The 24,387-nt window shown below is 30.9% G+C and overlaps 2 protein-coding genes, 1 long non-coding RNA gene and 1 pseudogene across 4 annotated transcripts; 1 reads left to right on the top strand and 3 right to left on the bottom strand.

Annotated features, from left to right (window-relative positions):
* Positions 1-1,172: 1,172 nt before the first annotated feature.
* On the top strand, positions 1,173-2,635 carry LOC107061214 (uncharacterized). The gene is made up of 2 exons (XR_001473852.1): positions 1,173-1,448; positions 2,395-2,635. It is a non-coding gene; the product is annotated as an uncharacterized lncRNA (long non-coding RNA).
* A 557-nt stretch (positions 2,636-3,192) lies between these two features.
* On the bottom strand, positions 3,193-6,356 carry LOC102594815 (tropinone reductase 1-like; annotated as a pseudogene).
* A 3,510-nt stretch (positions 6,357-9,866) lies between these two features.
* LOC102594491 (tropinone reductase 1-like) lies at positions 9,867-14,025 on the bottom strand. 2 transcript variants are annotated; one of them, XM_015309080.1, is made up of 5 exons: positions 13,881-14,025; positions 13,002-13,209; positions 12,630-12,894; positions 11,202-11,317; positions 9,867-10,183 (listed from the first exon to the last, which is right to left on the bottom strand). In XM_015309080.1, the coding sequence occupies exons 1-5, from the start codon at positions 13,952-13,954 to the stop codon at positions 10,004-10,006; spliced, it is 843 nt and encodes a 280-aa protein (XP_015164566.1). In that variant the 5' UTR covers positions 13,955-14,025; the 3' UTR covers positions 9,867-10,003.
* Positions 14,026-19,007: 4,982 nt separating this feature from the next.
* Positions 19,008-23,834, bottom strand: LOC102591276 (ABC transporter F family member 4-like). The gene is given in 3 exon segments (XM_015310060.1): positions 19,008-20,149; positions 20,151-20,776; positions 23,572-23,834. Coding segments are annotated over 2 exon segments (1,494 nt in total). The 5' UTR covers positions 20,685-20,776; positions 23,572-23,834; the 3' UTR covers positions 19,008-19,189.
* Positions 23,835-24,387: the final 553 nt, after the last annotated feature.

Genomic DNA, 24,387 nt, shown 5'->3' with positions numbered 1-24,387 from the left:
TGTGATATATCCCAAAATGTTTCGATACATCGCGTCTCAATTTTGGATATATTGCTCAACGTCCTGACACATCATGTATGTCCCAATACATCGCGTACGTCATGATATATCGCGTAAAGTAATGTATCCAGCCGATACATCGCACTAAATGATGTATCCGTCTGATACATCGAATAAACTGTGTAAAGTGATGTATCCGACTGATAGATCACGTAAAGTACCGTCTTGCTACATCGTAAAGTGATGTATCTAATCGATACATAGCGTAAGGAAATGTATCCGACTAATACATTGCGTAAAGTAGATATTTTTGTAATTTTTTCAAATGATATGCAATTTTAGAAAATAAAATAAATTAAGTTGTGTATTTAGATAATTTTTTCCTAAAAAACACAAAACCACTTGAATACCCGAAAAATATTTTTTAGGAAAACATTTTGCTTTGAACCAAACGACCCCCATAATCAGAGGCGGAGCCAAGATTAGGAGTTTGGGAGTTTTAAATCAATTTATTTCGGGGTTCACAAGTTAATATACATATATTTATTTAATTTTCTAATACAAATATAAGGTCTACAAAAAAATTTGTGAATTCGTGTGAACCTATGATTCCCACCTAGCTCCGCCTCTACCCTAATTCTCCACTTTTTCAACTACTATATGATGGTGAGCTATACATAGAAGCTTTTGATCATTGAGAAATCGAGTGTCTCTGCAGCTTTTTTTTATTTATATATACTCTCTCTTCATTGCTAAATCATATCAAAGAGAGAATTAAATTATATTCAAATGAAAATGAAGTGTTTGGAATGAAGACTGATCCAAGATCCTTCCATTTTATTTATTTTTCTTCTCTTTATTCATATTTACAATACATTTTTCGATCTTCTTTGATATATTTTTCTTTGAACCGAGGATTTATCACATATAATCTCTCTGTCTCTAATGATAGAAGTAAGGTCTGCGTACGCTTTACGCTCTCTAGATTTTCACTTGTGAGATTATATTGAATATATTGTTATTATTGTTGTTTTCATTTTTACAATATCCTTCTATTTTGTTTTTTGTTCTTATTCTTTAACCTTTTTTTTTTGTGTTTGGTTCTTGATTTATTTTTTTTGTTCTTCAATATCGTCCAACTTATATTTTTACTAGATTTTTTTCTCTTTTTTTTTTTTTTTTTTTAATTTAGTGATACAAATATATAATTAATGGAGTGATCTCGGACCAGGCTTCATTCCTTACACTCATTTTCTATCACCTCAAACAAACAGCTCCTTGTAAATCAAGATAAGTACTTTTATTAATATCTTTTTATGTTAATTACTAGCACTAATTATTATCGTTGTTTTTATTTTACACGTCTCTTAATTTTTTACTCTATAAGGTTAGGGTTTTATGTTTTTAAAGTTAGTATCTTTGATTACTCTCTACTTTCATAAGACAAGGTAAGATTGCGTACAAACCTCTTTCTTCAGATCCTATTTGTAAAATTTCACTAAATATGTCATCGTTATAATTAGTTGTATCTTTGATTAGAATCTAGAACACTACTTTTCATGTGCTACCATAGAACTTCTATTTTGTTTATTTGTTGAGATATAAATATTTTTAATTAGGTCAAATTTGGTTTAGGGTTTTCTTTAATCGAAGTCCAGAACTATATATACATGTATTCATATAAAAGTTTATATTGTTATAATTGCAGTTCTTGCCTCTTTTAGATTTACAAATGAGAAAGAGATTAAAATCTAAAACTATTAAAGGTTAGTATCATCCAAAATAATCTCTCTTTCTTTTACTATACTAAACTAATTGGCGATTATTATTCAAGCTATAGAAATAGTCTCTAGCAGAAATGTAAAATAAAGACTATATACCAAGTACAATAGAGTATAGAATAATATAATGTTTTAGGTTAGTGAATGTCCTCTAATTCATAGGTACTAGTAAGACAATCTTAAAAGTATTTCTCACACACCTAATTAATGAAATTATTGTCCTTTTTCATAATTTCAATTGTGCATGGTTGTATTGATGGATTTGTATATATTATATGAGTCAAAGGATTTATGAACAAAAGAAAGAGTTGCATATGCTTAACACCTTGTTTGAATTGTTGTTAGTATTGTATTGTATTGTATTGTTAATTATAATACGATGTTTGTTTTGATTGTTCCTTAAATTTTATTGTATCGTAGCGTTTAAATTTATCGTTAGATAACGACGAATAGACTCGTTTTGTGTAACGACCGGTTTGGTGTGATCGCGTCGTTACCTTAATATTAATTTTCTTTTCTAATGTTATCTTAATTTATTATTTAAAAATCATATTTCGTCTTTTATCCTACTTTTTAATAATAGCTTTACTCCATACCTTACTTTTCTTTGTAGGTTTATCACTCAAATTATGGATGTGTGATATTATGTAACGACGAAGAATGATTCATTCTATCCAACCAATGTATTCATTAACACAATACACGAGGCAAACACACAAGTTGTTGAAATATGAATTGCACCAAAAGCAAAGCAATGTCATTTCAAGCCATTATATTGCTTTTAAAACAATTGCAAGTAAAATGTAATATATTGTTCAAAGCTATAATAAGCAAGGTAATAGTTCTAATTTAAACTCCAAAACTAATAATTATTAATAATAAATGCAATATATAGAAAATAAATAACATATAATAATAAGATTATGAATTCGAGTCATCGAGAGAGAGTTAAAAGGTGAAAAATCCCGAAAAGGGGTTAAAATCCAAATATAAACATATATTAATAGGGCAATTTTTTCTTAAAAGAGAAAATTACGTGTATAAGCAAACATATATTAGTTAATTAGTTAACATAGCTATAGTTTGCCTTAATTATAATCCACAACTCACTTTTAGCTATAATTACGCGGCTTAACTTTTTATTTTTGTATAATTCGCACGTTTGTATAATTCGGAATTTGTGTAATACAATTTGTATAACTTTTGTATAATGTAATTTTGTATAATATAAATTGTATAACTATTTACTCTTCAGATGTTTGTAATTGTATCAATTCGTTATTTCGAGTTTATACAAAAATAACTGAATTATACAAATGTACCTGCAAATTATACAAACCTGTTAATTATACAAACGAGACAGCTTAAACTGTAGCTACAACCCGTAAATATGTAAATTATAGCTATAGAACATAATTAAATTTATTATTATGGCTATTTCCGAAAGTTCCCTATTTAAAATCCACCATTAGCAGTGAATCCACCATCGGCCCATATAATCTGGCCCGTTATATATGAAGCCGCAGGGAAACAAAGGAAGGCTATTAGGGCCGAGATTTCTTCGGGCTTTCCGATCCGGCCCATTGGAGTTCGAGAAATATATTTATCTATTTCTTCTTTTTGTCAAGGATTTTTCTGCAATAAAGTAGAACATTAAAAAAAAAATAGATATAAAAAAATCAATTATTTTAATTATAACAAAAAATATTTATTTTAGAGAATTAAAGTGTTTGGTCTAAGATTTTAGATTAAAAAAGTACCAAAAGGAAAAATGTTAGAATAGATATCGTTCCAAATAGTTTATCAATATGATCAAAATATACACAATATATATATTATGTGTATTTCAATCATGTTAGTAAACTAGATTTTTTCCCGATATTCATATGAGAACCCGACAAATTCAAAACTTATTCAAGAAAATATTATTTATTAAGGATTTTTTTCATACCTATAGCTCGAAATCGAAACTTACGCTTGCTGCTTCAATGAGTGGAGTTGAAATTAATGCTGGTGCAACTGAATTAACACGAATTTTGTCCTTGGCCCACGCACAAGCCAAATTCATCGTTATTTGATTTATTGCTCCTATAAAAATAAATAAAATGGAAGTTTTTGGGAGTTTATAGTTTTTTTTTTAACTATTCGATATCTATAATTAATTTTATTAATTCAAATTTATATCAAGTAAGAAACCTATAATTCCTTATAACTAAAACATTACAGTAACTACTTCAATATGTATGGTCCCCTTGTTGTTTCAATTTATGCGGCGGTGTTTGAATTTCGAAACTAAGCCCTTTTTTATTAACTGTAATTTTTTCACTTGTCATTTAAAGTTTAAATATTTTTATAGTATTTTTATATGATTTTTAAATTATAAAAAAAAAGTTGAGACTCCACTAAAATTGGAATCATTTATCGATGCACACCTGAATTAATTTATTTCTTAGTTACCCCATGAAATTGGTTTTTCAAAAGATTGACCCTTCAACCCGACCCATTTATTAATAGACCTCATTGATGTGTACATGGAATTAGTTAAGGTCGAGGGGTCAAGACTTTCGAAATACCAACTTCAAAGGATCCCAAGGTTATTTCTATTTCTAAATATATAAATTTCATTTCAAAAAAGATTCCATATTCATATTTAAAATTTTTGACTATCCAAATTCAGATCCGTAACAAACAACAACAATAATAATAATAACATACTCAGTGAAATCTCAATAAGTAGGGTCTGGGAGGATAGAGCATACACAGATCTTATCTCTATCTCATAGAGGTTGAGAAACAGTTTTCGAAAGACCCTCGGAAAAGTAAAAATGATGAGTAGAAAACATTACCTTTAGAAGCAGAGTATAGAGATAGAGAAGGCATGGCTGAAAATGTAGTAGTTGAAGAAACAAAAATAATATTTCCATTTTGAGAAGCCTTCAATAATGGATGAGCAATTTGAGATAAATGATAAGCAGCTTCAAAATTAATTCCCATAATTATGTTGTAATCTTCTTCCGTATAATCTTTAACTTCCTTATATATAGCTACTCCTGCATTATTTATCTAATTAATCATGAACAAAGTAAAATTAGTCAAACAATTGTAACGACTAATTATAACTCCATAAAAGTATAATTTTATTTCTTAAACTACTAGCAAAATAAATTATTTCACGGCTAGAAAAATGTAAATTTTCAACGGATGTTCCCATTGGAAAACCATAGTCATAAATATATTGGGATTTTGAACGAAAAATCTGTTAGAAACATTTTCAATAAGTCAATTATCAAGCGCTTGACGAAAAATCCATCAGAAACATTGTAGATAAGTCGATTGATTCCTGACATATTCCTTCAAAAAAAAAATGTTAGAAATTCTCTTGAAAATCATGATTTTTTGACGGAAATAATTTTCCAAAAGCACATTTTCGATGGATTTCGTTGGAAATGTGTTTCCTAGTATGTGTGGTTTGATATTTTTGAAAAAAAATAGAAGCTCAAATACGAGATTTTTGGCTAAAAATGAAGGAATCTTAATCATCCCACCACAATCCACCATCTGGCGAGTCGGAATTATAATATAGATGAATCAAACAAAAGTGGTCTAACCAAAATATTGAGCTTTCCATCAAATACATTTTCAATAGTCTTCATAAGTTTTTTGCGTTCAGTACGAGATAATAAATCGCAAACAGAACCTTCAACTTTAAGTCCTTTTTTTCTCCAAATTTCAAGGCATTCTTGAAGTTCATTTTCATTACGTGAACATGTATATACTCTTGCTCCAAAATTTGCCAATTCTTCCACTATAGCATACCTAAAAACAATTACAACATCACGATGACGATAAATCAAATGATCACAAAAGAAAATTATATACTTAAAAAATATAATGTTTTAATGTGAATTGGCCAATGGTTTAAGTGGGGCCTGGAAAAGACAGAGTTTATGTAGACCTTGCTATTATTTCGAGGAGTAAAAAGACCATTTTCGAAAGACCCTCGACTCAAGTGCATCAAATTCAAGTAAAAGTGAAAGAAAACATGAAGAAAGCATAGCAATAGATAAAAAGTACAGTATAAAATCTACGAGAAAGAAACGATAACAACAACAAAATAGTGTGATAATTGAAAACACAATAAACAACATATGACAAGCACTACAAGGGTACGGTTAGTACTATGACAAGCATCAACAAGATTAAATATTTGCAAGACTAGATAACTCTCCACCCCTACTAACCTTCTACCCCAATATCAACCTACATATGAAAAAATAATATAAAGTATATCAACAAACAAAACTGCGTAGCTAAACAACAAAATATTCATTCTTATCCCAATTTGGCTATGATTGGCGACATGTTATAAGAAAATTCAATCAACTAAGAATTTTTTAACAACGAGTTAGCTAGAAATTACCGATAAATTCCGTAGCTGATTTCAAAAGATTTATAGGGAAATTTTAAAACTCACCCTATGCCTTTGGAGCCACCAGTAACAAGTGCAGTGGTGCCTTTGAGACTCCATTTTCTCTCAATTTTTCCTCCTTGTTTCTCAATTGTGCCATTTCTGGTTTATTTATTTATTATTAATATGATATTGTGAAAAATCTTAAAAGTAAGGTAAGGTTTGGAGTCACTTTGTATATATACGAAGAGAAAATGGTTTCATAGCGTGTGTGAACGGTTCACATTGATTTATATCTTTACATCGATTCAATAAATATCTATACGGAAATAAAATCAATCTATAAAATCATGATTTGTTCAACCTATTTCAATTTGTACAAGTTAATTAGTCGCTTATTAGACTCTAGCATAAGCATAGGAAATAAACTTTAATGATATTGACTATTGAGAATGTATTTTCTTAATTCACAAAAGTTAAAGCATTATTGGCTATTACACTAATAATTAACTATACATATTTAAGATTTAATTTATATATATCGTCCATATATATAGCATTTAACCATAAATTCTCAAATATTTTTAATAAGCTATTTTTGAGTGAAGTTTAAATTTAACTTACGTCTAACCTTCCACGTATTTGTTCAATTTCAGTAACAATATGTGGTTGTCTATAAATCAGGTTTGAAATGATACCTCAAGAATTGTCCTTCTAATTTGTGGATGTGAATCAATTACGTAATTAATTTGGATTGAATGATTATAATTAAGTTGCAATTTGTAATGGGACTGTAGTAAATGTTGAAGATTTTCAAAGAATTAGATATAACATGCTTATTATATCATTTTTTAATTATTAATTCAATGGAGTGAAAAAATCAATAAACTTGACAGTGCACGTAACTTAAAGTCATACTACATTAGTAGTAGTATTAAAATATAGTTTCTATAATTTTCTTAAATAATGGTGTAAGCAGATAAATGTCTTTTTCATGTCATTAATCTTTCAAAATCCTGTGAAATAGTTTGTTATCTAAAAAAACCATGATTGTTCATCATTGATAATTTGATTTGAAAATAAAAATAATCTTTGCTTTATAAAGATATACTCCCCCGTTTCGATTTAACACGAAATAAAAATGTATGTTGTAAGGCTTTTTTTGGCAACATGAGCCTTACAATATATATTTAATTAACGTCATTTGTCCCTCCATTCAAATATTGCCCTTTTAGAAATTTTGTTCAATTTTTGTGCCTTTTTGAGCCATTAGCTAGCGTTGGTGATTAAACTAATTGACGATAATTTTTTAAATTTTAACTTATACATACCGATAGTTTATAAGCTTAGGCTAGCTAACGTGTTATCAATTATGTCTATTTCTAATGTGCCTATTAAATTAAGTGACAACATGTGGTGGCTATAAAATAGATTTAATTACAAGCAAAACGAAAATCAAAATTTGCTTCAATTGCAAAATATTAATTATGGCAAAATATGTCATAATGGGACCATGAACTTTGTAATATGTTTATAATAATCTATAGAGAAAAGATATAAAGTCATCACTGAAGTTGTCCCGAATTTTAAAAAAGACACCTTAACTTTGCGGATGTCCTATTACTCCACAAAACCATTTCTAACGATTATAAATACACCATTTTAACCCATTCTCAGAGCAGGTGTAATCTCATGTATTGGGGGTGCGTGAATGACAAAAAAATCACCCCAAACCAATCTAAAAATGCCACGTATTAAGATTGTAAGCCTCCAATTTCTAAAAAAGTTCAAGAAACAGAGGATTTATTGGTCAATGCCTTTCATGGTGGTTGTTGAAGAACAATTTCATATTTACTTAAGAATATAATTAAGAAGATTTTATAGGATTCCTAAGTGAAAATCTTCACTGTTATGTAAATAGTGAAAACGAAGGATTCCACAAAAATCTCATATCCAAATCTTCCATTTTCCACCTCTGCAAAAACTCCATTTTAGCTCATTCCATCTTCGTCTTCTGCAACAACAACAAAAAATAGAGCTACTTGTTGGGTTCAAAAGTGATTAGGACGACAAATAAAAGTATGCTAAAAACGTTATTATTAATATAGTTTAATCAAACGACCTACATATTATAAAATTAATATTAAAAAACATAAATATGTTTCATAAACAAGACTCTCTAAATGACTACATTGTGTATTCTATTGTGTTTTTTTGATATGAGAATAGGGATCTTCAATTTATATCATTTCATACTTTTCCTTTAAGGAAAGAATAAACCAAATATGGAATAGAATTATATTTTCCTTTCATTAAAAGTAAAAACATTTATAGTAATGTTTTGTCTTTTCGTTTTGGAAAAAATAAACTTAAAAAAAAGATAAGAAAATCAGGGCAAAACCCTAACACTACAGCGGCACGACGCTAAAAAGAACCCATCAATTGAAACTCCAAAATTATCTCAATGCCTTTGAATTCTTTCCTCAATGATGCAACAACTCGTCAAGACCATTTTCACGAACAATTTATATCTATTAAACCCAAATTAGTTAATGCACCCATTTACATTGAAGCTTTTGAGTTTGTACTCACAACTTGTTTGTGCTTTTGGACTTGACCAAGAAGATTTTGAGGATCAAAATGTGAGTGAGTTAGGATTTTACCCAATTCATTATTAAATGAGTAAGAAAAATAAAATTATATTATTTTATTTGAGGTGAAACACACACACAAGCTATGAGATTACAAAAGTTGTAAAAAGGGTGTATTTATAGTTGTTGGAAATACTTTAGTGGGTAATAGGACACCCGCAAAATTAAGGTGTCTTTTTGAAATTTGGGGACAACTTCAGTGGTGACTTTATGTCTTTTCTCTAATCTATATAATCATCTGTGATTGTGAATCAAAGAATAAATTTGTTATTTGAAATTGCCTATCAATAATTCAAATGGTTTAGATTGAATGGCTATGATTAAGTTCCAATTTGTAATGGAAAACATACATGGTGGTCTATAACTATAATAATTGTGGTAGGTGTTTAAAGAACAAAACACAATCATGTTTCAAACTATAGGGAGAGTTAGTAAATATAACATATACATGTTTAATTATAAATATATGTTTTTTACTACTAGATACACTGAAATATGGAGAGAGGCGAGCAAGAATATGAGAGAAACGAGCGATATTTGTCTATGTATTTCAAATACATGCTAATCACACTAGATACACACTACATATATGTATATGTATGTATATGATGTAATTCACATGTACCTAGGATACCAGATACATAGGAAAGTGGCGAGCGAGATGGGATGGAGGCATGCGGGATTTGTGTATGTATCTCATATACATGCTAATCACACTAGATGCACATTATCTGTATGTATATGATGTGAGTCATATGTAACTGGGATACCAGATACATAGGAGAGGTGACGTGCGAGATGGAGGGGAGACGAGCGAGATTTGTCTATATATCTCAGATACACGCGAATTCACTTGGATACATTGTGTCTTGAACACAACTAACTTTTCCCCAATTTATCTCGAGGTATATGTATCTAGACGCATCAAAATCTGAAAAAATTCATAATATTGCAATCTAGCATATATCTAAATAGTTAACTTCTAAACTAGTGAAATTTCTCTAGATTAGCCAAATAACAAACACGTGAAAATGGAAGTGTGTAGTTGAAGAACACAAGCACATGGACATAGAAATTGTTCAAAGCATAATGGGCCGATAAAAGGCCCAAAATACAAATTACAAAAAATAGAAAAAGATTACAAAGCCCAAAGAAAATAACACTTAAAACCCACCATTAGCTGTAAATCCACCATCGGCCCATATGATTTGGCCCGTAATATAAGAAGCAGCTGGGAAGCAAAGAAAAGCTATTACTGCTGAAACTTCTTCGGGCTTTCCGGCCCGGCCCAAAGGAGTCTTAACAACAAAACTATCAATTTCTTCTTTTTGTTGAGGGTTTTCCTGCAATAAAAAAGAATAATATTAAAAAAATAATAAATAAATTGTTTTCTTGACATGTTTATGTTGCATGAATAGAGACATGGACACATAAAAGTTTTATTTTTGGTACAACAATAATAACTAATATGCTTCACTCATATTTAAGTTTGAGTCGACTATATGAATATTTATTAATCATATTTTTATTTTAATTCAGATGATAATCACCTTATGCTTTCAATCATAAGATCGTGAGTTTGAGTCAGTAAGGAGGCAAAAAGGGTAGAAACTCTTAGGAAGAGATTAAAAGACATTTTACGGTGGTAAATATAATAAGTATATCATCCGTTTAAAAAGTGACAAAATTCCTCCTTTTAATTTGTTAATATCATAGAACTTATGTACAATTGACTTAGACCAAGTCTCACGTTATATTTCACTCTAAAAGACATGAACTCGCTTTGTATTGCGATTCAATTCTCTTGTGTGTGCCAGTCCAATCCATTTTTTTGGTTATTTATCGACTCACTAATAAGGACAATTATTTATGAAGTGCGAAAATAAATTCTTTCTACTTCACGAGGAACACTTACTTTTGAGATACTCGACAAAGTTTTTTTCAACACTAAGTAAATAGCAATATTGGTAGAACATATTGATAAATAAAAACTAAAATGTAAAAATGACAAATATACCCCTGAACTATCGTAAATGGTATGTAAATACCCTCCGTCATTCTTTTGAGACATTGGTGCCCTTGCTGTAAAAAAACTAGAGCATATATGCCCTTCACTCTAACGAAAGACTAAATAGGGACACATGGCGTAATCTTATCCGTCGATCCGATACTTAATAAATGTCAGGTCGGTGGGTAAGATTATGACACGTGTATGTCAGTTAGTGTAAATAGTATATATGCTCTAGTTTTTGAACGACAAGAGTACCAATGTCCCAAAAATATGACAGAAAATATCTGCATACCATTTACGATAGTTGTGAGGTATATTTGTCCTTTTGCCTACAAAGAATCATACTATACCTTAATTGCAGTTTCAATTTGTGGGGTTAAAATGACTGCTGGAGCAACAGAATTGACCCGAATATTGTCCTTGGCCCATTCACATGCCAAGTTCTTTGTCATTTGATTTATTGCACCTATATTATTAATAATATAAGATTTAAAAAAAATGGTTGTCACCAAATGTAAAAATAAAATAAAAAAATAGGACGACAAATTCAACAACAACATATTCAGTGTAAATCCCACAAAAATGAGACTGGAGAGGGTAAAATATACACAGGCCTTATCCTACTTTGGAGGTAGGTAGAGAAGTTATTTTCGACAGATCCTCAGCTCAAGAAAAAGAAAACAGTCTAGAGGAGTATATAGAAAGTAGAGCCGTCAATATGGAATAGGCCCGTTGGGCCGGCCTAGCCTAACCCGAGATTTAATAGGGCCGGGCTAAGATTTTTGGAGCCCATTTAAGAAAAGGGCTTTTTAGCCTGGCCTGAATAAGCCTGTTGATTTGTGGGGCTTGAGAAATATAGGTAGGGCCGGCCCGTGGGCCAAATAAAAATAATTAAAAAATATAATATAATATTAAAATTTAAAATTAAAGAGAGTCCAAACTCAAAATCTATTTAATATTTAACTAATTGAAACCGCATATAAATTGCAGATGAAAATGAAGATGTTAAGACAACCTTGCCATAAGCTGATTCAGATATGCTTGATGAAGATGATCATGAAGTGTTGGATACGCTATAGATTTCATGATGTGTTAGATACACCATAAGTTTCATGATTTTTTTAAGGAGTTTATTTTTAACTTTTTTATGGTTGGAATATTGTCACATTTTGTTTTAATGTGACAAAACAATTAGGTTAATATTTCTATTTAGATATTTATTAATGTGGATTTGATTAACAAGTAGTAACATTAACACCATGTAATATTGTTTTGTCGATATTTATGATAATATTTTTAAATTATAATTTATACTTTATTTTAATAATTATAAAAAAATATAATTTTTAAAAAAGTGGGCTGGCCCGATAAGCCTGTAGCCCACGTACTTGTGGGCTGGGCCGACCGTTTTCTGGCCCACACCAAAAATCGGCTATCCCGGCCTGACCCGTAAAATGTCAAAGCTTGTATGGGTTAGCCCGGATAGGGTGGGCTAGCCCATATTGACAGCTCTAATAGAAAGAAATAACAAAAATAAAAAAGTCATGATAAAATATCATAGCCTGACAAGTTACCTTAAACAATATTCTTAATAAGATAAAACATATTCAAAGTACAAAAAAAACAACAAATTCATTCACGTTAAATAATGAATTTGTATAGGTTTAAATTTTGATAATATCATGATAACACTGGACCTAATTTAAACCCAAAAATTAACTTACATAAAAAGTTAACGTTAACTAAAAATCATATAAACAAAATAACGATTGACTCACCAACATGAGAATCAATTTTAAATTCTGAATTTGTCGCGTAAAGGTTACCTTTGGAAGCAGAGTAAAGAGAAAGAGAGGGCAATGCTGAAAATCCAGCAATAGAAGAAACAAAAATAACATTTCCATTTTGAGAAGCCTTCAATAAAGGATAAGCAATTTGAGATAAATGATAAGCAGCTTCAAAATTAGTTCCCATAATTATATTGTAATCTTGTTTTGTGAAATCTTTAGCTTCCTTATGTATTGCCACTCCTGCATTATTCACCTAATTAATCACAAAAAAGAAGAAGTTATACATCATATATATATTATGCGTTAATAACTTTTATATTATCAAATTACTTAAAAAATCGAGGGAACAATTAGTCTGACCAAAATATTAAGCTTTCCATCAAATACATCTTCAATAGTCTTCATAAGTTTTTCACGTTCAGTACGAGATAATAAGTCACAAACAGAACCTTCAACTTTAAGTCCCTTTTTTCTCCAAATATCAAGGCATTCTTGAAGTTCATTTTCATTACGTGAACATGTATATACTCTTGCTCCAAAATTTGCCAATTCTTCCACTATAGCGTACCTAAAAACAATTATAAAACATGATAACGATAAATCAAATGACAAAGAAAAATAATAATTAATATAATGTTTTAGTGTGAATTGGCCTATGGTTCTAACGACAAGAACAACAATAACATATCTAGTGAAATTTCATTAAGTAGGGTCTGGGGAAGATAGATTCTACCACTACTTCGTAGAGACAGAGATATGTTTTCGAAAGACCCTCGGCTCAAGTGTATTGAACTCAAGTAAAAGTAGAAGAAAACAATGAAGAAAGTATAAAAAACAGGGTAAAATCTACAAGAAGTAAACAATAATAAAAACAAAATAATAAGATAATCGAAAACGCAATAAACAACATACAACAAGAACTAAGGGTACGACTAGTACTACAACAAACACTAACAAGCCTAAACCTTTGCAAGATAAGACAACCTCCTCCCCTACTAATCTTCTACCATAATAAGCAATCTACATATGAAAAAAAATAATATAAAGTAATTAGCAACATCCAAAACTGCATAGCTAAACAACAAAATATTCATAGTAATCCCAATTTAGCTATGATTGCCAACAGATTATAAGTAAATTCAACTAAATAGGAGTTTTTTTAGCAATAAATTAGTTAGAAATCATCGATAAATTCCCTAGCTAATTCCGAAAGAGTTAGAGGGAAATTTTAAAACTCACCCTATGCCTTTGGAGCCACCAGTAACAAGTGCAGTGGTGCCTTTAAGACTCCATTTTTCTCTCAATTCTGCCATTTCTGGTTTATTTATTATTATTTTGTGAAAAGGCTTAAAAGTAAGGTATGGTTTGGGGTTATTTCACTTTGTTATATATAGGAAGAGAAAATGGTTTCTAAACTGTTCACATTTATTTATATCTTTACATCAATTTAATAAATATATGTACGAAGGTATAATCAGTTATTATATCATAATATGCTAAACATATTTCAATTTGTGCTGGTCAAATAACTCGCTTATTTTCCTAAACTCAAGCATATGCATAGGAAATAAACAAGTTAAGCATTTACGATTACACTAATTAACTATACATATTTAGAGCCGTCAATATGGGCTAGGCCCATAGGGCTGGCCTGGCCTAACCCGTGATTTGATAGGGATGGGATACGATTTTTGGATCGTATCCCATTTAAGAAAATGACTTTTTAGCCCGGCCTGAATAAGCATGTCGATTTGTGGGGCTTGAAATATGGATAGGGCCGGCCCGTGGGATAAATAAAAATTAATTTAAAAAATAAATAAAAATAGAGTATTAAAAATAACAAGAGTCTAAACTCAAAATTTGTTAAAAGTTTGAAATATTACAATTTAAATATAAATTATATTTATAAAATATGTACTACATAAAATAAAAATTTTCTAAAATTTCTAGAGAATCACTACATAAGCCGTAATCTATGGAATGTTGTCATAGTTTTTGTGTTTTGTTATGATCATTGAAAAACAATTAGGTTAATATTTCTATTTAGCTATTTATGTTTTTACTTGAAATCAAACTTAATAAATATTATAAAGATAATTTTATTTGTGGATTTGATTAACAAGTAGTAACACTAACACCATATAATATTATCTTGTCGATAATTATGATAATATTTTTAAATTATAATTGAATTAAAAAAATTATAAGAAATATACTTTTTTTTAAAAGAGGGCTGGACCGGCAAAGCCGGTAGCCCACGTACTTGTGGGTTGGGCCAACCATTTTCTGGCCCACATAAAAAATGGGCTAGCTCGGCCTGACCCGTAAAATTTCAAAGCCTGTATGAATTAGCCCGGATGGGGTGGATCAGCCCATTTTGACAGCTCTATACATATTTAAGATTTAATTTATATATATATATATATATATATATCGCTCGTATGTAAACTAGCATTTGACCATTGATTCTCAAATATCTTTGACAAACTATTTTTAAGTGAAGTTTAAATATAACTTACGTGTTATGTCTGAGTGAGTCTGACCTTCCATGTATTTGTTCAATTTAAGTAACAATATGTGGTTGACAAAAAATCGAGTAAATGACATAAATAGTCCCTCAATTATAAGAGTATGTTTAAAATGGTCTCTGAACTATACACTTAACAGATTTAGTCCTTTAACTATTCAAAATTTGTCAGCTTTGGTCCCTTAACTATACACTTACCGGTTTTAGTCCCTTAACTATAAATTTACCGACTTTAGTCCTTTAAGTATTCACAAACTTATCAAGTTTGGTCTTTGTCCATTTTTTTTAATACAAATAGCTTTGGTTTTTAATACGCACCATCCTAAACTTTGATAGTTTTTGTTCGAGAAACTTATCATGCATCATGCTAATCAATGCGAATTTTATTTAAATTACTCAAATTTCTTTACGTAAAATAAAATGAATAGAATAATACAATTGATCTATTTTTAAAAAAAGTTTAAAAATTGCAAATCTACCATTTTATAAATTACCATTTCTGAAAAATTAAACAAATTCTGTTCAATGAAATCGTTGGAGTACAAACTTTGGATTTAACGGATAATAACTTTTTTCTTTTTATAATAAAGTTTAACATATTCAAGTCATTAGTAACAATAATATGCTTCATTTTATCCTTTGTTGAATAAAATTATGACTTATATTTTCTTTCCTCATAAATTTTATTTTAAATCGTTGAGGTTAAGGTTTTTCGCATAAGGTTAATTTGAAGAAAAAGTAACGGAGAGAGAACCATCAGAAAAAGTTGTTAAAAGATTTAATTTCTCGAGGCATAGATTCTGTTAATATAAACCTAAGCTATTTGTATTAAAAAAGTGGACAAAGACCAAACTTGATAAGTTTTTGAATACTTAAAAGATTAAAATCGGTAAGTTTATAGTTAAAGGACTAAAATCGATAAGTGTATAGTTAAGAGACCAAAACTGACAAATTTTTGAATAGTTGAAGGACTAAATCCGTTAAGTGTATAGTTCAGGGACCATTTTAGACCTACTCCTATAGTTGAGGGACTATTTATGTCATTTTCTCACAAAAAATCTAAGACTTAAATGGTACCACAATAATTGTACTATGTCTTAAACTTACAATCCTAATTGATGGATGCGTATCAATTACGTAATTAATTTAGAAGGTGAAAGTACCTTTCAAAAATTTAATAAGTAATTTAGATTGAATGATTATAATTAAGTTGCAATTTGTAATGGAACTATAGTAAATCTTGTAGATTTTCAAAGAATTTAAGGTGCTATATGTAACTGACAATTTAAAAATGATATAGGAAAAAAGGACAAATATATCCCTAAACTATCGTAAATGGTATGCAGATATATCCTTCGCCATACTTTTGGGACATTGATGTCCCTGCCGTCCAAAAACTAGAGCATATATGCCCTTCACTCTAACGGAAGACTAAATAGGGACACGTGACACAATCTTATCCGTCGATCCGATATTTAATAAATGTCAGGTCGGTGGATAAGATTGTGACACATGTATGTCGGTGGATAAGATTGTGACACGTGTATGTCCGTTAGTATAAATTAAATGGTATATATGCTCTAGTTTATGGACGGCATGGGCACCAATGTCCCAAAAGTATGACAAAGGGTATCTGCATATCATTTACGATAATTTAGGGGTATATTTCTCCTTTTTTCCTATAATATATATCATTGATATGATTTAATTAGATATAACATGCTGTTATTCCATTTTTAGGTTATCATATTACGCTTATTATATCCTTTTTTTAATTGTTAATTCAATGGAATGAAAAAATCAATAAACTGATGGTGCACATAACTTATATAGTCCACTTTAGTAGTTGAAAAAATCAATAAACTAATGGTGCCCGTAACTTATATTATAAGATATATTCTATAATATTCATAAAGATGTAAGCAAATTAAATATGTCTTTTTCATGTCATTAATCTTTCCATGTGAAATAATTTGTTATCTCAACAAACCATGAGTACCCACCCCCAGGCCCCAACCCCTACCTGCTTCGATTTTGATTGACACAAAATTTAAGAAAATAATTTTATTGTGAGTACGGTGAATGTTCCATAAGCAAAATGGTAGTAGGATAAAAAATAATTATCTGAGACTTCATAGTACAGTGAAACTATAAATCCATATTAATGTCTATCAAACAATGTTAAAATTAGGATCTGAGTAAATTGACCAAATAACCATGGTATTCGGACTCGACTAGTTCCATAGGATACTTGCCATCTCCCACCAACAACATTATCAAATAACTTTGTCCATCAAGACTAGAACAGATAGGAAAATATCACCTACTCCTTCCATCCAACAATAGTTGTCTACTACACTATTTTACAATGTCCAACAACACTTGTCCATTTTATGAAATCAATGGATAATTATACACTTAGAGGTCGTTTGGTTTGAATATGAGTTATGATGGGATAAATTATGTTGGGATAAGTTATGTTGGATTAGTTATGATGGGATAAGTTGTCCTGAGATTATTTCTTATTGAGTGTTTGGTTTGTTATATTCAAAATAATATATATTGATAAATTTTAAGAACAAGTTGTTTGTTTACAAAATTACCCTTCACTTTATTTAAACTTTTTAAATATTTCTTTGTGAGCTTTAGTTATTCATTTTTTAAAATAAAACTTTTATTTTATTTAACTTAAATATTTTTGTTTATGTATTCCCATGATAAGTACCATGTGTATTTAAAAATATAACTTTTTTCTTATTTAGCTTAAAAATAGAACTTCCCTCTTAAGTTTATTAAAGAGAAGAAAATTTATGAGAAATCAAAATAAAATAAACATAAGAATTAGTCAAATAAATTCATAAATAAAAATTATATTTATATAGTATAATTTTTTAATAGAAAAATATGTATAATTATCATAAAAATAAGGAGTAGTAAATATTATTATACATGGTATTAAAAAAAATGTAAATATACATAAATGTAAAAAATGATGTATAAAAAGGATTTAAAGGGACATATTTGTCATTTACCTATTTTATCTCGGGATAAGTTATCCCGGGATTACTATACCACCCATGGGGAAGGATAACTTATCCCGGTACTAATTATTAATCCCGAGATAAGTTATCCCGGACTTGCCAACCAAACAACATAATTTTTTTTTTATCCCATCACTATTATTTCTAATCCCTCACACCAAACGAACCCTTAGTTCCTAATCATTAACTATAGTCATTTCCCTATTACATTATTCAAGACATTGTATTTATTATATTCAAAGGGTGATATAGTAAACTTACCCTTCTATTTATAATTTCTTAATAAATGTGCAAACTCAATAATGGACAAATATTGTTGGACAGAAGGAGTAGTATCTTCTGTCTTTGTTGGAATTTGAATCAGAAACATCAAGATTCTAGCAGGCTTGTGTGCGAGCTTGGTCCGGTTTCGATTCCTAAAGCCCACGGAGTCACTTAGCCCCTTGACCTCTTTTCTCAAAAAAGGGATCCCCGTTGGCAACAACCACGGTAGTAGTTGCGGATTCTCAACCCACTTTATTGATCAGTAACGACACCTTAGTTGCCAACATTTAATACAATTTCAATTGGGAATGAGGCAGAGACTCATCAACACTTTACTTGCTTAGTTTGTAGATGCAATGGCCTAGACCAATGACCATAAAACAAGATAGAAGAATGACGACGATGACGACATATTCAGCATAATCTTACCAGTAGGGCCAATAAAGGGTGGTGTGTACGCTTAACTCTGCCTTGTAAAGGTAGAGAGGTTGTTTCCAATAGACGAGCAATATAGGAAGAGGAAGTGAATTTTTGTTAAGATGAATTGCAGAATGTCAAAATATATGAGAACTTAATACAAATATCATCTATACTTTTTAACTTATTTAAGACAAAGACAGTACATTTCTACATGACAGTGGAAGAAAAAGGATACACAAACACTGTATTAGTATACGTAACAGTATTATGAAAATATACTACTCACTGTTCAGCGACTACTCGTCGTGTGCCTTTGATTCTGCATCTTTGGAACTCTCAACCACTGCTAAGTTCTTATCTTCTGTTTCTTTTATTGTCTTCAGGATGTCTGCTTTTTCCAGCTGAAGAGCTTCCAGTTTGGCATTGATCTTATCCAACTTGGATTTCAACTTACTCAGATCTTTGCTTTTATACTTGTCCTCGAGTTTTCTCTTCTTCTCAGCTTTATCTTTTTTCGAATCCTTTTGTTTCTCATCCTTACCTTCCTTCTCCTTCTTCTTGCTTTTATTTTTCTCTTCTGCTTCACCGTCGGATACTTTCTTATCTTCCTCAACTTTTATCTCTCTTGTGGCGACTTCAGCTGCATTCGCCTTGACTTTCTTTTCTTTATCCTTCTTCTTGCCTTCTTTATCATCCTTCTCTTCATCATCTTCTTCTGACAACTCTTTGCTCTTGTCTTTCTTTTCTTTATCCTTTTTGTCTTTCTTCTTCCCTTTTACATCATCCTTCTCTTCCTCTGACTCCTCTTTGTTCTTATCTTTCTTTCCTTTATCATTTTTCTCTTTCTTCTCCTTATCCTTCTTTACACCCTTTTCATCATTCTCTTCTTCCTCTGCTTCGCTCTTGTTCTCTTCATCCAACCCCCCTTTTTTCTTGTCTTTCTTCCCTTTTTCAACATCCTTCTCTTCTTCTGACTCCTCTTTGATCTTGTCTTTCTCTCCTTTGTTCTTTTTCTCTTTCTTTTCCTTCTTGAGTTTCTTCTCCCCTTTTTCGTCATTCGTTGCTTCCTCCGACTCCTCCTTGCTCTTGTCTTTCTTCTCTTTTTCCTTTTTCTCAATCTTAACTATCTTGAGTTTCTTCTCCACTTTTTCTTCCTCCGACCCCTCTTTGCTCTTGTCTTTCTTCTCTTTTTCCTTTTCCTCAATCTTAACTATCTTGAGTTTCTTCTCCACTTTTTCTTCATCCTTTTCTCCCTTCGACTCCTCCTCGCTCTTCACTTTTTCCTTTTTTCTTTCTTAACCTTCTTAAGTTTCTTCTCTTTATCCTTTTCTCCCCTTCTTCATCATCCTTCTCTTCCTTGGTTTCTTCCTCCGACTCCTCCTTGCTCTTGTCTTTCTTCTCTTTTTCCTTTTCCTCAATCTTAACTATCTTGAGTTTCTTCTCCACTTTTTCTTCATCCTTTTCTCCCTTCGACTCCTCCTCGCTCTTCACTTTTTCCTTTTTTTCTTTCTTAACCTTCTTAAGTTTCTTCTCTTTATCCTTTTTCTCCCCTTCTTCATCATCCTTCTCTTCCTTGGTTTCTTCCTCCGACTCCTCCTTGCTCTTCTCCTTTTCTTTATCCTTTTTCTCCTTCTTGTCTTTCTTCTCTTTTACATTTTTTGTTTCATCCTCCGACTCCTCCTCACTCTCCTTGTTCTTTTCTTTATCCTTTTTGTCTTTCTTTTTCTCCTTCAAATCTTCGGACTTCTCTATCTCTTTCTCGACTTTGAGATGTTGTTCTTCCTTTTCCATCTTTTCTTCTTCTTCCCCGGCAATAACAGTTGTTTCCGCTTCCTATCCAAAATTGTCCGCGTGTCAATGTGCCTTCAATTTCTCCGAGATATCTGAGAAGGAGATGCAAAATTAAGAAAACAGTAAGTCTATCATTTTCATGTTTAATAATAAAAACATTAGGTAGAAAGACAGTATCGCCAGCACAGAAGATTTTCCTCAAAATGATGAAGAACAAACAATGTTTTCGCAGGCTGCAGTGAATAAGGTATCGGGGGAAGTTGGGTGACATAGACAAATAAATTCATATATGGTAACTTCCACACATCAAGAGAAGAAAAGAACCATGGTGGAGGATAAGGAATCCATAACTTGACTCGAAAAAAGATCTCGATGAAACATATCCTCTATTCTTATTCCTGCACTTCTATATCCCATGCCCCTTTATACTTTCAGCTTCAAACTATTCTTCAGCTTTTCTTCTCCATAAACCCCACTTATACTGTGGTTTTTCTTCTTTTTCGTTCTTCCCGTATCATACTAAGATATAATCAGTGAACTTCATTACCTGTAGGCTGTAAAGAAACTATGATTCGATTCACTGCATAAGCCAGGTTTTCCCCCAACTAGAATCAAGATGCAGTTTAAACCTAATGAAACATAAACTCGTCTCTCGCAAGGATGTTCACACTGTTCAATGACAGTTTTGTGTAGTGACACACTACCTATGAGTTACAATCACATGGGAAGGCAACTGAACTACTAGTCTGTAAAATCATATTAGATCAAAGCCAAATATCGAAAGTAAGTCGACGAAATGAAAATACAGTAAATAGGCAGTAGTGATCCACTAGATGGAACTAACACATACTTATAAAAGAAAAGAACCATGATGGTGAAAACAAACCCCTTCTTTTACTGTAAACCTGACTCCAAAAATATTACTTCAGTGAAACATTTCCTCTTATCCTTTTCCTGCACTTGTATATTCCGTTCCGTGCCACTTTAGACTTTCAGCTTCTAATTCATTTTGAGTATTCCATGTTCTCCCTATGCCGCACCTAACAGTAGTTTATCTACATTTTCATTCTTTCAGTACCATACTAGATATAATCAGTGAACTTCCTTACATATAAAAAGACTATGATTTGATCCACCACTACATAACATTTTCCCCCTAATGTCAAATTCAGATGCAGAGAAGCCATAATAGCAACTGTAAGATTCTAAGATAGATTACAGTCTTGGCAATTGAAGATAACTCAGAGATGTCACTGATTATTTAGTAACCTCATTCCACTTTAATACTGTTAATACACACACGGTAGACACAATATAGATTGCCATTATTCGACATGTGAGCTTGCTAATTTTACCGGTACAAAGCCCGTCAAAGGAAGAGGGTTGTGGTAAGTTGATAGTCAGTGTAGAACTAGCACGATTATGATGAATCCACGCAATACAGAATACAACCACAACTATCCCAATTAATCACAAGGCAGAAATGAGAAAAAGAAGTAGGCTTTCTTGTTTCCAAATTTCTTTTTCCTTTTTTATGTGCTCTTCATGAGCATACAGAAACTTACCGGATGATAATAACAACGTATCCTGTGTAATCCCATAAGTGGAGTCTTGAGAGAGTGGTCTATACGCAAACCTTACCCCTACCTTATGCAGGTAGAGAGGTTGTTTCGGATCGACCACCCAGTTTAAATTAAGCATATCAAAGCAGGTTAGAGAAGGGAAGAAGGGAATACAGAAATGAAGAAGCCATGATGAAAAACAAAAACTGGAGAAGAGAACAATAGCACAACAAATAATAAGAAAATTGAAACAAATGAAATAACTGGTAATGATACAATCGAAGAATAAGATAATAGGGGAGTGAACTTATTGGACAATCACAATCAATCAAAATGGTAATTCTTCAATAGAAAAAGGAAAGTGATACTGACATAACAAAATATATATCCAATACATATTTCATTTAGTAATTTCCAAGGGGGAATGGGAATGGATCCTAGTAAAGATTATTAACCCCAAATTAGCATCACATCAACTACAACAACATATACGTACACAGAGCTTACCCCTACCTTTGCGGGTAGGTAGATTGTTTCCGATAGACCTCGGTCCAAAAGAAGTGTAATCAAAGCATGATTGAAAGGAAAATAACGACAACAAAACAACAAGATAAACAATGCAACATGTAGTAGTAGTAAAAAAGAAGAACAAGATACTAAGTGAATACTAAATAAGGAGAATATGAGAAGAGGAGACTAGTCCCCAAATTAACATCACATAAGCTATAAAATGAATCCTCAAAATTGATCCATAAAGACCCTCCACCACCCACCCACCCACCAAATATATTTGCATACAACAATCTCAAATTCTTCAATACAACAAAACTATCAATTACAAATTAAATTAATAAACAAGAAACCCAATAAAAGATAATACAATCTCAGCAAAAGGAATCAACTTTTACCCAAAATAAACAACACCCATTTGAGATCATCAAAATAAAAATTTACCCTTTTCACTAAACAACAAAAGACCCAATAAAAAAAAATGATATAATAGCATAAAAAAGAACCAACTTTTACACAATATAAACAACACCCAATTGAGATAATAAAAAATAAAACACACCCTTTTCAATAATCAGCAAAAAAAAACTCCAATAAACCCAATTAAAGATGATATAAGCGCAGCAAAAAGAACCAACTTTTACACAATATAAACAACACCCAATTGAGATAATCAAGAACAAAACACACCCTTTTTAATAATCAGCAAGAAAACTCCAATAAACCCAATTAAAGACGATATAAACGCAGCAAAAAGAACCAACTTTTACACTATAAACAACACCCAATTAAGATAATAAAAAAATAAAACTTACCCTTTTCACCAAACACCAAGAAACTCAGTGCCCAATATGAACAATGAAGAAATAGATATGTTCTGGATATTACAACAGATCCAAAATTTTGAGAATCTATTTATAGAAAAAAAGAAAGGATCTATCTAATCTATATGCCACGTATTAAACGCAACACGGAGAAATTGAACAGAGACTTTTAAGTGTCGGTAGATATGAGATGTCAATTGATTTTTAAAATTTAACTTTAAATTTGGGAAAAAAGAGAGTATTTTTTGGGTTAAAGGAATCAAAGTAAGAAAGAGAGAGGAAGAAGAAGAAGCTACCAGAAGTGTCATCAATGTTGTTTATGACACGTGGTGATCGTGTGTTGATTTGAATAGAGGAAATTGCGATTCACCAATAAATGAAAATAAACTATAGACTATAGGGTTGGTTTAGCTTGGATATGGAAATTTAGTAGTAACTTTTTTAGGTAGGGAGTGTTATGTCCGAGTTTTATTCGGCGCAAATTTAGATTAATTGAGCTTTAATATTGATATTGAAAATCAGATGAAAAAAAGAAGAAGAAACAATTGTTATACTGTTTGATTATCATCAAAAGGTGTGATGCAATAAACAATAGATATATATGTTTCTTTGTTAATCAGATGTCTCAATTTTAAATTTTGTGTATGAAAAGTTTTTCTTGATTGAAAGAGTTCTCTTCGAATTAATTATGTGACGCTAATTCAGGATTAGTCGAGTTTAGTAGCGAAGTCAATTTTTTCTCTAAGGAAGATCAAAAAATGAAAAATACATAAAGAAATCAAGAGAGTTAATATCTTTGATATAAAT

The sequence above is a fragment of the Solanum tuberosum genome, unplaced genomic scaffold (assembly GCF_000226075.1).
Source record: "Solanum tuberosum cultivar DM 1-3 516 R44 unplaced genomic scaffold, SolTub_3.0 scf00008, whole genome shotgun sequence".
Classification (NCBI taxonomy): Eukaryota; Viridiplantae; Streptophyta; class Magnoliopsida; order Solanales; family Solanaceae; genus Solanum; species Solanum tuberosum.
Note: the sequence above shows the minus strand (reverse complement) of the source record. Positions and strands in the feature narration are given on the sequence as shown.

Coding starts and splice junctions, on each gene's coding strand:
- LOC102594491 (XM_015309080.1), bottom strand. CDS start 13,954: ATGGCAGAATTGAGAGAAAAATGGAGTCTTAAAGGCACCACTGCACTT. Junction 13,210..13,880: donor GGTGGCTCCAAAGGCATAGG/GTGAGTTTTAAA, acceptor AATTGTTTTTAG/GTACGCTATAGTGGAAGAAT. Junction 12,895..13,001: donor ATGGAAAGCTTAATATTTTG/GTCAGACTAATT, acceptor GTGATTAATTAG/GTGAATAATGCAGGAGTGGC.